Raw genomic sequence first — 12,504 nt, 5'->3', positions numbered from 1 at the left:
GCCCGGTATCAATATAACTGCTTCAGTTTCTTGTGTTTAACTTTTGCATGGAATGTATTTTTGGCATCTTTTTAACTTTAACCTATTTCATTTTATCCGTTTTTTTCATTTTTTTCAAGTTTTTATGAAATTGACAAATATAAATCATATATACTCAGGTGTACACATTATTTGATACACATAAATTTTGTAAAATTAATAACACAAATACATCTATTATCACAGTTAACCATTTAGTATGTATGTGCATGCATATGTGTGTATAATGAAAATACTTAAAATCTACTCAGTAAATTTCAAGAAAACAACACAGAATTATAACTAGCATGCCCATCAGTACATTAGATTCTTCAGAACTTTTTCATCTTATAAGTGGAAGTGTCTACCCTTTGGCTAACATCTCTTCATTTCCCCCACCCTTATAGCTTTACATTTAGAGCATCAAGTTAAGCCCAATACCTTATAATAGCATCATGGCTAAAACTGGAAGTGTCCATGCTTTATTTTTTTTATTGGAAAAGTAAATGAGTTATTATTTATTCATTTATTTATTTTAATAGCAATAGTTGAATACCTCTTTAATATGATAATAATAAAAAGCTGCCCATGTTTAATGAAGACATACTAAATGCATTCCCATTAAAATTGGGAACAAGACAAATATTCATCTATCATTGACTAAACAGTATTTGACATGGACAAAGAGAAAAGAATAAGACATGCAAAGAGAACTTTGGTACATTAAAAATACATATATTTGAGTAAAATAATAATAAAATAAGTAAATAAGTAAAATAATAATAAAGTACAAACAAATGAATAACTCAACTACTTGGGAGGATTGTCTCCCATGCAACATATGTGCCAAAAAGGTGACCAAAACCAGACATTATCAAATCTGGAATTTATTCTGGTGAACGAGTAAAACAGAAATTTAGTTTCATTTTTCTTCATATGGCTATCCAATTAACTCAATATCATTTACTCAAGAATCAAAAATTTCCAGACTGATTTAAAATGCTATTTTTATGTTGTACTAAGTACAGGAGATCTTTGTCTAAACAAAAGATCAAACAAACAAAAATAAAAGCAACCTCAGTGTTGTTGGCTGGATCGGTAGCAACAGTATCTCTGACTCTGCTTTAGCAATTTTCTTCCCTTCACATTCACTTTATTAAAACTGAACAAAAAACAAAAACAAAAACCCTTCAAATGCCAATTACAGAGGAGTGGCTTCTGTTTTCCTGACTGCAATCAAGTGTGGTACTGTGAAAAACTTCAGAGAGGCTGGAGTTTCAGAAATGGTCAATTTTGCCAAATGCACCAAAGCCTAAGCAAAATGGGATTTAGATGAACCTGGCCACATGGGAATCACTGGCGACCTGGGGGTGTGAGTTAGATCAGAGTGGGTTTAACAAGTGTACTAGGGAAGTAGGAATGAAAAGGGCAGTCTTCCAAGAATGCTGGTCATTCAGGTGAAGAGAGAAATGAGCCAACAGCTAAGGTGGAAAATGGGGTCATGGAAGAGCATTTTGAAGATGATGGAGTGGAACAATTCAGCAGAGAGAAGAGATGACTGCTATTCATCTCTACCGCTGCTGGGATGGCACTGGTTCTAGCAACAGTAAGGACTAAGAACTGGATGCAGTGAGACACTGCCAGTTTCAGGGCCTTCCCAATGAACCTGAAAAAACTGTTGATTGGAATGTTTGCCCTGATGGTTTAGGGAGGCAGGGGAAGTGAGAAGGCAGCAATGTCCAGGAAGGGTAAAGAAGAAGAAACGAATTGCCTAGACCAGTCGATTTAAAAAAATGACTGGGGAGATCCAAATGTTAAACCATCTTGAGAGAAAATATTAAAATCTGATAAATTAAAACATGACTATAATGTCTCTAAATCTGTTTGGTTTATTAGAATAAGAACTTCAGTTTTACAATGGTCTTCCCGACTCCTCCCCCAACCCGTTTCCTTATATTTTTGTTTTCCATGAGATAAATGGTTCCAAGAAAACTAATTTTCACTTTTTAAGAATTTCTTAGGGCTGGGGATATAGTTCAGTGGTGGAGCACTTGTTCTAGATCCTGGGTTCAATCACTAGTACTGAAAAAAAAATTTAAACTTAGGTAAATTCTAAGATATATCTTAGGATATTATAAACAAGAACTTATAATTCTAATCTACAGAGGGGAAAAGAACCCTTTTTTTCTCTTTTAATATAACAGAATATAAAATAAAAATGAAATTATGTCATTTGCAGGAAAATGAATGGAACTTGAGACCCTTGTGTTAGCGGAAATAAGTCAAACTCAGAAGGTCATATGTTTTCTCTTATATGTGGAAGCTAGAGAGGAAAAAGGAAAAGAAAGGTGGGGGCGGGTGTCTAATGAAAATCAAAGGGAGATCAGTAGAGGAAAGGGTCCTAGAGGTGGAGGAAGGGAGGCAGGGGGAAGTGCTGGGGATTGATATTGGCCAAATTATATTGTTATATTGTGTTCATGTATGAATATGTAACAACAAATCTCATCAATGTGTACAACTATAATGCACCAATAAAAATGTGGAAAGAGAAAAAAATAATAAAATACATACTTACTCTGAATAGTATTTCTTCATTCCACTTTGGATTCAAAGACTAAAAGACAATAAACATAGTATAACTATTTTGTCATATAAAAATGAAACAAAGTTCATTTAAAATGTTTTTAAATGCCACTAAAGCTAACCTTTTTAATGGTTTTCGTTTGCACACTTGCAAGAACTCCATTCATTGGATCATATAACGTCACTCTCACATAAGGATCACTGTTGAAATAAAAAATAAAAAAAAAAGAAAAAACCTTTAATTTTGTTGCTTAGCCCAACCTCAGATTACCCAAACTATCAGATACACAGTTTTCTTTATTAACAATTTCTACAATTATTTCCTATATTTAAAAGTTAGGGTTCCATATATAGGGTAAACAATGATAGAAATTTTTATATCTCATTAAGAAGCTTAAGGACCATGTTAGTAATGTAGACAAAGAATTAGAGAGAAAACCTTTAAATCAGAGGTCTAATGACTTATAAACTTTTTGGATTTTTAAAATTTTGTTTGATTTTTATTATATTCCTTTTTCTTTGATGTTAAGTTGGCTAATTTAATGATTCTAAGACTGGCTTTTTAAGACCTCAGGATATTTCAAGTTATCTTATGGGTATAAACTCAAAATAAAGGTAAATCAAATGAAGTTAAAAATAATTATGCATTATATAATCCTTTCTAAAAGAAGGCATAGAGGAGGAAAATCTTGTAATACACAGATTTGCAAAGCATAGGACCTTTATCAGTACCATTTCCCTTGGGTATTCTAAGTACTCACCATTCTCCACTACCAACTCCCACAACTCAATTACTCATACCATCTTACCTCTTAATCTTTAAAATTTTATTTTTCTAATTAGTTGTACATGATAGTAGGATGCATTTATACATTTTGACAGATCATACATAAATGGAGTGTGATCTCTCATAATTTTGATTATACATGTTGCAGAATCACATTGGTCACCCCTTCCCCTCCCTTCACTCCCCTCTACCTAATATAAAGTAACTCTATTCTTCCCTATCCCCCCATTTATTGTGAATTTGCATCCTCGTATCAGAGAAAACTTTCAGCCTTTGGTTTTTTGGGTTTGGTTTATTTCACTTAGCATGATATTCTCTAACTCCATCCATTTACCAGCAAATGCCAGAATTTCATTCTTCTTTAAAGCTGAGTAATATTTCAGTGTGTGTGTGTGTGTGTGTGTGTGTGTATACATATATACATCACATTTTCTTTATCCATTCATCTGTTGATTCCATAGTTTAGTTATTGTGAATTGAACTGCTATAAACATCGATCTGACTGTGTCACTGTAGTATGCTGATTTTAAGTCCTTTGGGTATAAACCAAGGAGTGAGATTACTGGGTCAAATGGTGGTTCCATTTCTCGTTTTCTGAGGAATCTCCATACTGCTTTCCATAATGGTTGCACCAATTTGCATTCCCAACAGCAATGTATGACTGTACCTTTTCCCCCACATCCCTGCTAACATTTATTGTTGTTTTTATTCTTTTTTGATAATTGCCATTCTCATTGGAGTCAGATGGAATCTAAGAGTAGTTTTGATTTGCATTTCTCTGATGGCTAGAGATATTGAATATTTTTTCAAGTTTGTTGAAATGTCTATTCAGTTCCTTAGCCTATTTGTTGACTGGATTATTTTTGGGGGGGTGTAAAGTTTTTTGAGTTCTTTATATATCCTAGAGATTAATGCTTTATCTGAGGCAAGCACTCTACCAATTGAGCTATCTCCCTAGCCCTGAGATTAATGCTTTATCTGAGGTGCATATGGTAAAGATTTTCTCCTAATCTGCAGGATCTCTGTTCACATTACTGATTGTTTCTTTTACTGAAAAGAAGTCTTTAGTTTGAGTACACCCCATTTATTGATTCTTGGTTTAACTTCTTGAGCTTTAAGTGTCTTGTTAAGGAAGTCAGGTCTTAGGCTGACATGGTGAAGATTTGGACCTACTTTTTCTTCTAGTAGTTGCAGGGTCTCTGTTCTAGTGCCTAAATCTTTGATCCACAATGAGTTGAATTTCATGCAGGGTGAGAGATAAGGGTTTAATTTCATTTTGTTACATGTTGCTTTCCATTTTTCCCAGCACCATTTGTTGAATAAACTATCTTTTCTCCTCTGAATATTTTTGGCACCTTTGTCTAGTATGAGATACCTGTATTTATGTGGGTTTGTCTCTGTGTCTTCTATTCTGTACCACTGGTCTACATGTCTGTTTGGGTGCCAACACCATGCTGTTTTTATTACTAAAGCTCTGTAGTGTAGTTTGAAGTCTGCTATTGTGATGCTTCCTGTTTCATTTTTCTTGCTAAGGATTGCTTTGTCTATTCTGGTATCTTATTTTTCCAAATAAATTTCAAGATTGCTTTTTCTAGTTCTATGAAAAATGTCATTGGGATTTTAATAGGAATTGCATTAAGTCTGTATAGCTCTTTTGGTAGTATGGTCATTTTGACAATATTAACTCTGCCTATCCAGGAGCATGAACGGTCTTTCCATCTTCTAAGGTTTCTCTTTGAAATACTAGTCTCGTTTAGCTTTCTTGATAACTCCCTTCCAGGTCCTCTCATATCATTCTCATGGCTTCCTCTCAGTCTCTTTCTTAGGTTCCTACCAGTTACATACTCATTCCCTGAAATACTGCCCCAGCATCCTATTCTCTATTTTCCCTTTCCAATCTCCTCCATGGGTTTTACCTCTAACCATATACTATCAAATATAAATACAAAAAATATATTATATTGGTAAATATAAATCACCAATCTCATCACCCAGATATACATTTCTACCTGGACAGTCTACTGTAAAGAATTTTGCCATTTTAATTGCCTTTATTATATTACTATTGAATTGTAAGTTATTTCTATATTGTAGATTAAAGTCTTTGTCAGATATATGCTTTATTTAGTTTTTAATTCTTTTTATTATTTTTTAATTCATTGCACACAAATAGGGTGCAACTTTCATTTCTCTGGTTGTACACGAAGTAGAGTCACATGATTTGTGTAATCATACATGTACAGAGTAATGTTTGTCTCATTCTATTATCTTTCCTTCCCTCCGCCCCCTCCCCTATGCTTTGTTTTTATTGTGGCTAGAACATTTAACATGAGCTCTAGTCTCAGATTTTTAAGTGTATAACACATTACTGTTGACTAGGCACAAGGTGGCACAGTAGATCCCTAGAGCATATTCATCTTGCTTGACCAGAGCTTTATGTCAGTTAATTAATAAGCTCATTTCTACCTCCCTGCAGCCCCTGACAATTACTACTCAACTCTTGGATCTGATAAAGTTCACTACTTTTGATACCTAATATAAGTGGAATCAGGCAGGACTTGTCTTTCTGCAACAGGTTTAGTTCACTTAGTATACTATATCTAACTTTGGTACCTTGACTTTGTATATTACAGTCATGTTAACTTATTAGTTCTTAGATTTTTTTTTTTTTGTACATTTCTCAGGGTTGTCTGCAGGCACAAGTGTGTTGTCTATACATGAACATAATTTTACTTCTTTCTTTTCAATGTGTATTCCTTTATCTTCGTTCCTTGCCACATTATTATAGCTAGGACATCATGGCAGTTTTGAACAGTGAGAGCAGACAACTTCCTTATTCTGGAGTTTATGTAGTAAGCATTCAGATTGTTAACAGTAAGTACATTGGTACACATTGGTTTTTTCATAGATATCCTTACTCAGGTTTAGGACATTCTCATCTGTTGGTAGTTTTCTGAGCATTTCATCATGAGTGGGTATTGAATTTTTTCAAGATGCTTTTTCCACTTTAATAAAATGATCTTGTCTTTTTCTTCTCTATTTATACAATGAACTACACTGATTAATTTTCAAACACTAAACCAATTTTATGTTGTTCTTAATTTGCTATTTCTTTAAATTATGAATGGGTATTAATTTTTGTCAAACACATGTTCCACACTAATTGAAATAATCATGTGTTTTTTCCTTTACTATATTAATGTGATAAATTATATTTACTTTTTTTTTTAAGTGTTGAACAAATCTTGCATTCTTAGGAAAAATATCCCACCTGGTGACATAATGTTATATATTGATTGATTTTATTTGTTAAAAGTTTAATAAGAATTTCTGCATCTAGGGCTGGAGTTGTGGCTCAGTGGCAGAGTGCTTAGGCCTTAGCATGTGTGAGGCACACATTCTCAGCACCACATAAAAATTAATGAATAAAATAAATGTCCACTAACGACTAAAAAAAAGTTTACAAAAAGAATTTCTGCATCTGTATTCATGAGGAATACTGGCCTTTAAGTTTTCTTGTGATGTCTTTGTCTGGTTTTACGATCAAGATAAAAATGGCCTAACAAAATATCCTCCATTATCTGAAAGAATTTGTGTAGATTTGGATTATTTTTTCCCTAAATGTTTGATATATATGTTCAGTGAAATCATGTAGACCTGAATTTCTCCTTGTGGAAGGCTTTCAACACAAATTCAATTTCTTTAATTAGTAAAGAGCTATCCAATATTTCTAATTCTTCTGTGGTTAATCTTGGCAATTTGTGTTTTTCAGTAATTTCGTCTATTTTGTCTGAGTTGCATAACATTCTTTACTGGTATGAAGTTGTACAAAATGTTCCCTTTTTGTCCTTTTCATTCCCATAGGGTCCACTGAAATGCTCCAGCTTTCATTCACATTATGGATTACCTGTTCCTTCTTCCTTTAGCTTTTAAACAGTCTAGCTAGAGATTTAAAAATTATATTGATATTTTCAAATGACTAACTTTTGATCTTAATGACTTTTTTCTATAATTTTCTTTTCTATTTCACTGGTTTCTGCTCATCTTCCTAGTTTTCTTCCTTCTACTTATTTTGAAATTAATTTATTCTCCTTTTGCTAATTTCTTCAGGTCAGAACTCAAAACCCTACCTGAAACTAGTAGTTTATAAAGAACAGAAATTTATTTTTCACAGTTGTGGAGGCTGGGAACCCATGATCAAGGTGCCAGTGGGTCTGGAATCAGCTGAGGACCAATCTCTGCTTCCAAGATGGCACCTTGTTGTTGCAACCTCTGGAAGGGACACACAAGGAGTCCCCATATGACAAAAGGTAGAAGGGCAAAAGGGTCTAAGCTATCTCCCTTTAACCTATTTACAAGGTACTATTTCACTCATGAAAGCAAACCCTTCATGACTTAATCACTTCCCAAGAGGCCTGCCTCAATTCTCGACAGCATCACAATGGGGGTTAGGCTTCAGCATGAATGGGGGTCGGGGGGCATACACATTCAAACCATAGCACCATATCTCACAAATTGTGATACTGCTGTGCTGTCCTTTTTAGTTCAAAATGTTTTCTAATTTCTCTTGGGACTTCCATAATCTACAATTTAAAAATATGCTTTTTCATTTATAAATATTTATAGGTTTTCTAGATCACAATGATTTCTAATTTAATTCCATTGTTATCAGAGAACATCCTCTATATGTTCAATCTTTTCAAAACTGAGTCTTGTTCTATGGCCCACGCATGGTCTGCATTGGTGAATGTACCATGTGTGCTTGAAAAGAATGTGTATTTTGCAGTTTTGACTTACTGTTTTATGGTCCAGCATGCTGTGCCACACAGACTCTAGGGTAGCTCAATTATCCCCAATTCCTAAGATTCATACCCTTCGTGTTCCCCTCCTCTTAAATGAAAGAACCTGTAGATTCTAACCAAAAGATTATGGTCAAGGTGATAATACATATGTGATTATATTACATAAACTGTAACCCATCCTGCTGGAAGACACTCCTTGTCTAGTTGTGAAGAAGAAACCTGCCAGCACGTGAGCTGCCCAAGGGAGATCAAAGCAGAAAGCCGAGGGTGGCCTCCAGCTAACAGGCAGCAAAAAACCAGAGCTCTGACTGGGAGTCTGCAAGGAACTGAATGCTGCCAAAAACCACATTAGCGTGGAAGTGGACCCTTCTCCAAGCAATCCCCAGATAGCACAGCCCTGGCCAGTACCCTCCCTGCAGTTATGGTGAATTCCTAAAATTTTATGTTGCCTTGGCATCCACTTTGAATATATGATGAAATTTCTCATACTAGAAACAAACCTTTGATACAGTTTCCAGTTTTCTACCTCCTTTCAGTTTCTTATGGTGATTGTTTCAGATATCTGCCTTATACCACAGCCTCCTGGTAGCTACCAGGAGATACAATCTACTTGAGTTGCCTCACTGACCTGTGCCCCATTTGGATTAGGCAGATATGGAAATTCACTTGGGTTATACTTTGGACCCCAATAAAGGCCTCAGACCACAGCTCTGTCTCTCCTGCCCCCAACCATTGTTGAGTGTGCACATCCTCTATGGCTCCCACTTCCCATTTCCCCGTGAGGTGTGTTACCCTCTTGTAACAAACTGTTTCTGTTATTCTATGTGTTTTCTTAAGTTGTTTCCTGTGTCTCATCTGATTGAGGCACCTGCACCTAACTTCTTTCTTGGGTCAATGCTCTCCTAGGGAGTGGCTATCTTGGAAGGAATAAATGACAGAGTCACAAGGGCATCTTATGCAAGTTTCCTGTGAGAGGCACATTTGGTCATGCGTTACACACTTCGACCAGGATGAAGAAGTTCCAGGACAGGCACGCTGTGAAGACCTATGACCAAATCCTCGGAGGGCCACCAGAGTAGCGTTAGAGTTTGTAGACACTGGAGAGAGATCTCATGACTACTGAGAAAAAAATATAGTCACTGTGCAAAACTCTAAAGCAGTGGATCCAGCTAAATAATAGAGGGGTTTCTGACCCACAGAAACTGAGAGAGAATAAATGTGTATTCTTTTAAGCCATTAAGTTTGGTAATATTGTTATACAATGATAAATAATATTCATATGGTCTATGCCTATGAATGTACTATGTACAATTGTAAAGAATGCCTATTTTGCAGTTGTTAAGAACAGTGGTTTTTAGGCCAAAGTTACTAGTAATATTGTTCAAATTTATATTTTTGTTGCTTTTAAAAATCAATTTCTGAAAGAGAGGTGTTAATATCTTTATCTGTGATTGTGGAATTTTAAATTTTCCCCTTTAATTGTGTCAAATTTTGATTAATATGTTTTTTGACTCGTGTATTTTCAAGTTCTGTTAACAGGCACATACACAGGTATTCTCGATGATTTTATTTTTAACATTATGAAAAGTTGGGATGTTTTTTGTGTTGAACTGTGTCTTATCAGATTATAATATATTCATTTCAGTCCATTTATCTTGTCCTTTGCATGACACATCTTTTTACATCTACTTTCCTTCCACTTAGCTACATCTTTATATTTTAAGTGCACCTCTCATCAACAATATATAGTTGGGTCTTGTTTTTTAATTTATTGTAACAACCTCTGCCTTGTAGTTATCTTTGTCCATCAATGTTTAATGTAATTACTGATATTATTTGATTTTGGTCTACAAATTCATTATTTGTTTTTCACTGCCTTCCTTTTTTTTAATTTGATCATTTGTTCTTTCTTTCCTGGCTTTTTTAATTTTTCAAGAATTTCATTAAAAATACCCACTTAAAAATCTATAATTCTCTGCATTATTTTAAATGCTTTATCTATATATTATAACATATACCCTTAATTTTTAATTTCATTTACATTTCATATGGTACCATTCTACCAAACAGTCCAACACACACACACACACACACACACACACACACACACACACACACAACTTGTCCTTTATGCTAGAGTCATTGTAGGTGCCTCATTTACTTACAATATAAAACCATAAGACAAGGTTATAAGCTGTGTTTTAAACAGGAGTATGCTTTATTTAAAGAGATATGAAGAAAAAAGCAAAAGGTCTTTGTATATTCTCAGATGTTTAACATTTTTTATGTTCTTTATCTCTTTCTGAGTTTCCATCTGGTATCAATGTTCAGCTGGAAGAATGTCAATGCTTTTTACAGAGTACTCTGCCAATGACAAACTCTCATTGTTTTCTTTTTTCTAAAACTGTTGTTATTTTGTCAGCAGTCTTGGAGGATATTTTTACTAAATATAGAATTCTGGATTGACAATTGTTATTCTACTGTTCCATCTTCTGCTGGCCTCTATAGTTTCTGATAAGAGGTCAGCTTTTAATTGGTTTGTAGTTCCTCTGTATGTAATGTATCATTGTTTTCTCTTTGTTAGGAATTTTTTCTTTAAATTTGGCTTTCAATAGTTTGACTTTTATGTACCTCAATGTGCTTTTAGGTGTTAATCCTACTTGGTGTTTTTTATATAAATTTATGTGTTGCATCAAATTTGAAAAAAAAAAAATTGGCTGTTATTTCTTCAAATATGTTTTGCCTCATTCCTTATCTCTCATCTCTCTGGGACTCCAACTCTATGTATGTCAGACTGCTTGATACTACCTAACAAATCCCTGAGGCTCTGTTCATTTTTTCCCCTGATATTTTTCTCTGATCTTCAAACCAGGTAGTAATTTCTATTGATCTATCTTTAAATTCGGTTAATTTTTAAATCTCCATTCTGCTATTAAATTCATTCAACAATTTTAATTTCAATCACTGTATTTTTCGGTTCAATAATTTTCATTTTTAATGGTTTCTATTTCATTCCTGAATTTCCTATCTTTTGATTTATTGTGAGCATATTTTCTTTTCTCTACAGATATGTGTTCCATTTTCCTGGTTCTTTTTAGATCAGGTAATTTTATTATATACCCCAAACATTATAAATGTCAAGTTAGAGAGACTCTGGATTCTGCTATTTTTCTGATGATTTATTTGCTTGCTTATTTTATCATGTGATAGATTATCTTGTTAGGACAAGGGCCACAAACCCTCTTTCTTGGGCAATAACTGATCTTTGTTCAGATCTTCTGTTATCAGCTGAATTTTTGAGCTCTCCAGGTCTTTCCCTTACAGAATCTTCACCAGTGCCATGTTTTCTTTAAATCAGACCTGTGGAGGTTTCCCTGGCCATAAAGACTATAATTTTGTGAGTTCTGATTCCACCTGGCCTCAGACTACTGTATAACATTCTGAACTCAGTATAATCTTCTTCCTTCAAGTGCAGGCTCCCACCAGAAACTGCCTGCTCTGTTCAAGTTACACTATGTTCATGTTGTTGCTTTTCATATCATCCATAATTTACGGTTGTTATCTGCTAAGGGATTTGTAAGATTAGAATCTTACAAATTTCTGGAGACAGAACTCAATAATGAATCTAATAACTACCACTCTGATTTACACCTCTGCCTAATTTCACAAATTCAGTAATTCAAGTAAGAAGAGATTGACTAAACCACCCAAATAGGAAATTTTGTTCATTTTGCATAACAATTTACTAATAATATTATTCACATTTTCATGGAACTAAAATTTAGGAAAAAATTAATTAACAAATGAAAAGTTTTAAAATTCCAACCCAATTTTATATACTTACCTAGCTCCCAAAATATCCTTCTTGGCAAGGCCTATTCCAGCTATAACTTTTACCCTCACAATTCGTGAATTTTCCTAGAATATAAAAATTTATATTTTATTTTTATGCACTTGTAACTCAACCAAGACACAAGTAATTAGAATATTAAAATTAATGGGAAGAATATTTTTCAAGATTAATTTGATTAATACTAATAGCTGTATAGAACATGAAAACTAAATTACCTGTAGATGACTTGACTATGTACAAAAAGAAAAAAAACTAAGTCAAATGATCACACTGAATAAGAATCTGCCATTACTTCCAAGAAAATCTAAAGCTAAGAGTATTAAAACTAATAAGCATTTATCATTATTGATATGTACATAACACAAAATCATAGCTACTTAGAAAAAGTAATTGTTTTAAATTTCCAATTCAAAAGACTATAGAATACTATAATAGATTGATACTGTAATGTACCAAATACT

At 33.9% G+C, this 12,504-nt stretch overlaps 1 protein-coding gene across 1 annotated transcript in view; it reads right to left on the bottom strand.

Moving 5' to 3' along the window:
- Nedd4 (NEDD4 E3 ubiquitin protein ligase) overlaps positions 1-12,504 on the bottom strand; it is a 124,848-nt gene that overhangs the window by 98,549 nt on the left and 13,795 nt on the right. The window contains exons 2-4 of the mRNA XM_047540063.1: positions 12,035-12,108; positions 2,724-2,802; positions 2,594-2,632 (exon numbers count right to left, since the gene is read on the bottom strand). Of these exons, the coding sequence (XP_047396019.1) occupies positions 2,594-2,632; positions 2,724-2,802; positions 12,035-12,108 (192 nt within the window). The remainder of the gene's footprint in view (positions 1-2,593; positions 2,633-2,723; positions 2,803-12,034; positions 12,109-12,504) is intronic.

The sequence above is a fragment of the Sciurus carolinensis genome, chromosome 2 (genome assembly GCF_902686445.1).
Source record: "Sciurus carolinensis chromosome 2, mSciCar1.2, whole genome shotgun sequence".
Classification (NCBI taxonomy): domain Eukaryota; kingdom Metazoa; phylum Chordata; class Mammalia; order Rodentia; family Sciuridae; genus Sciurus; species Sciurus carolinensis.
This window is presented reverse-complemented; position numbering and strand designations above follow the sequence as displayed.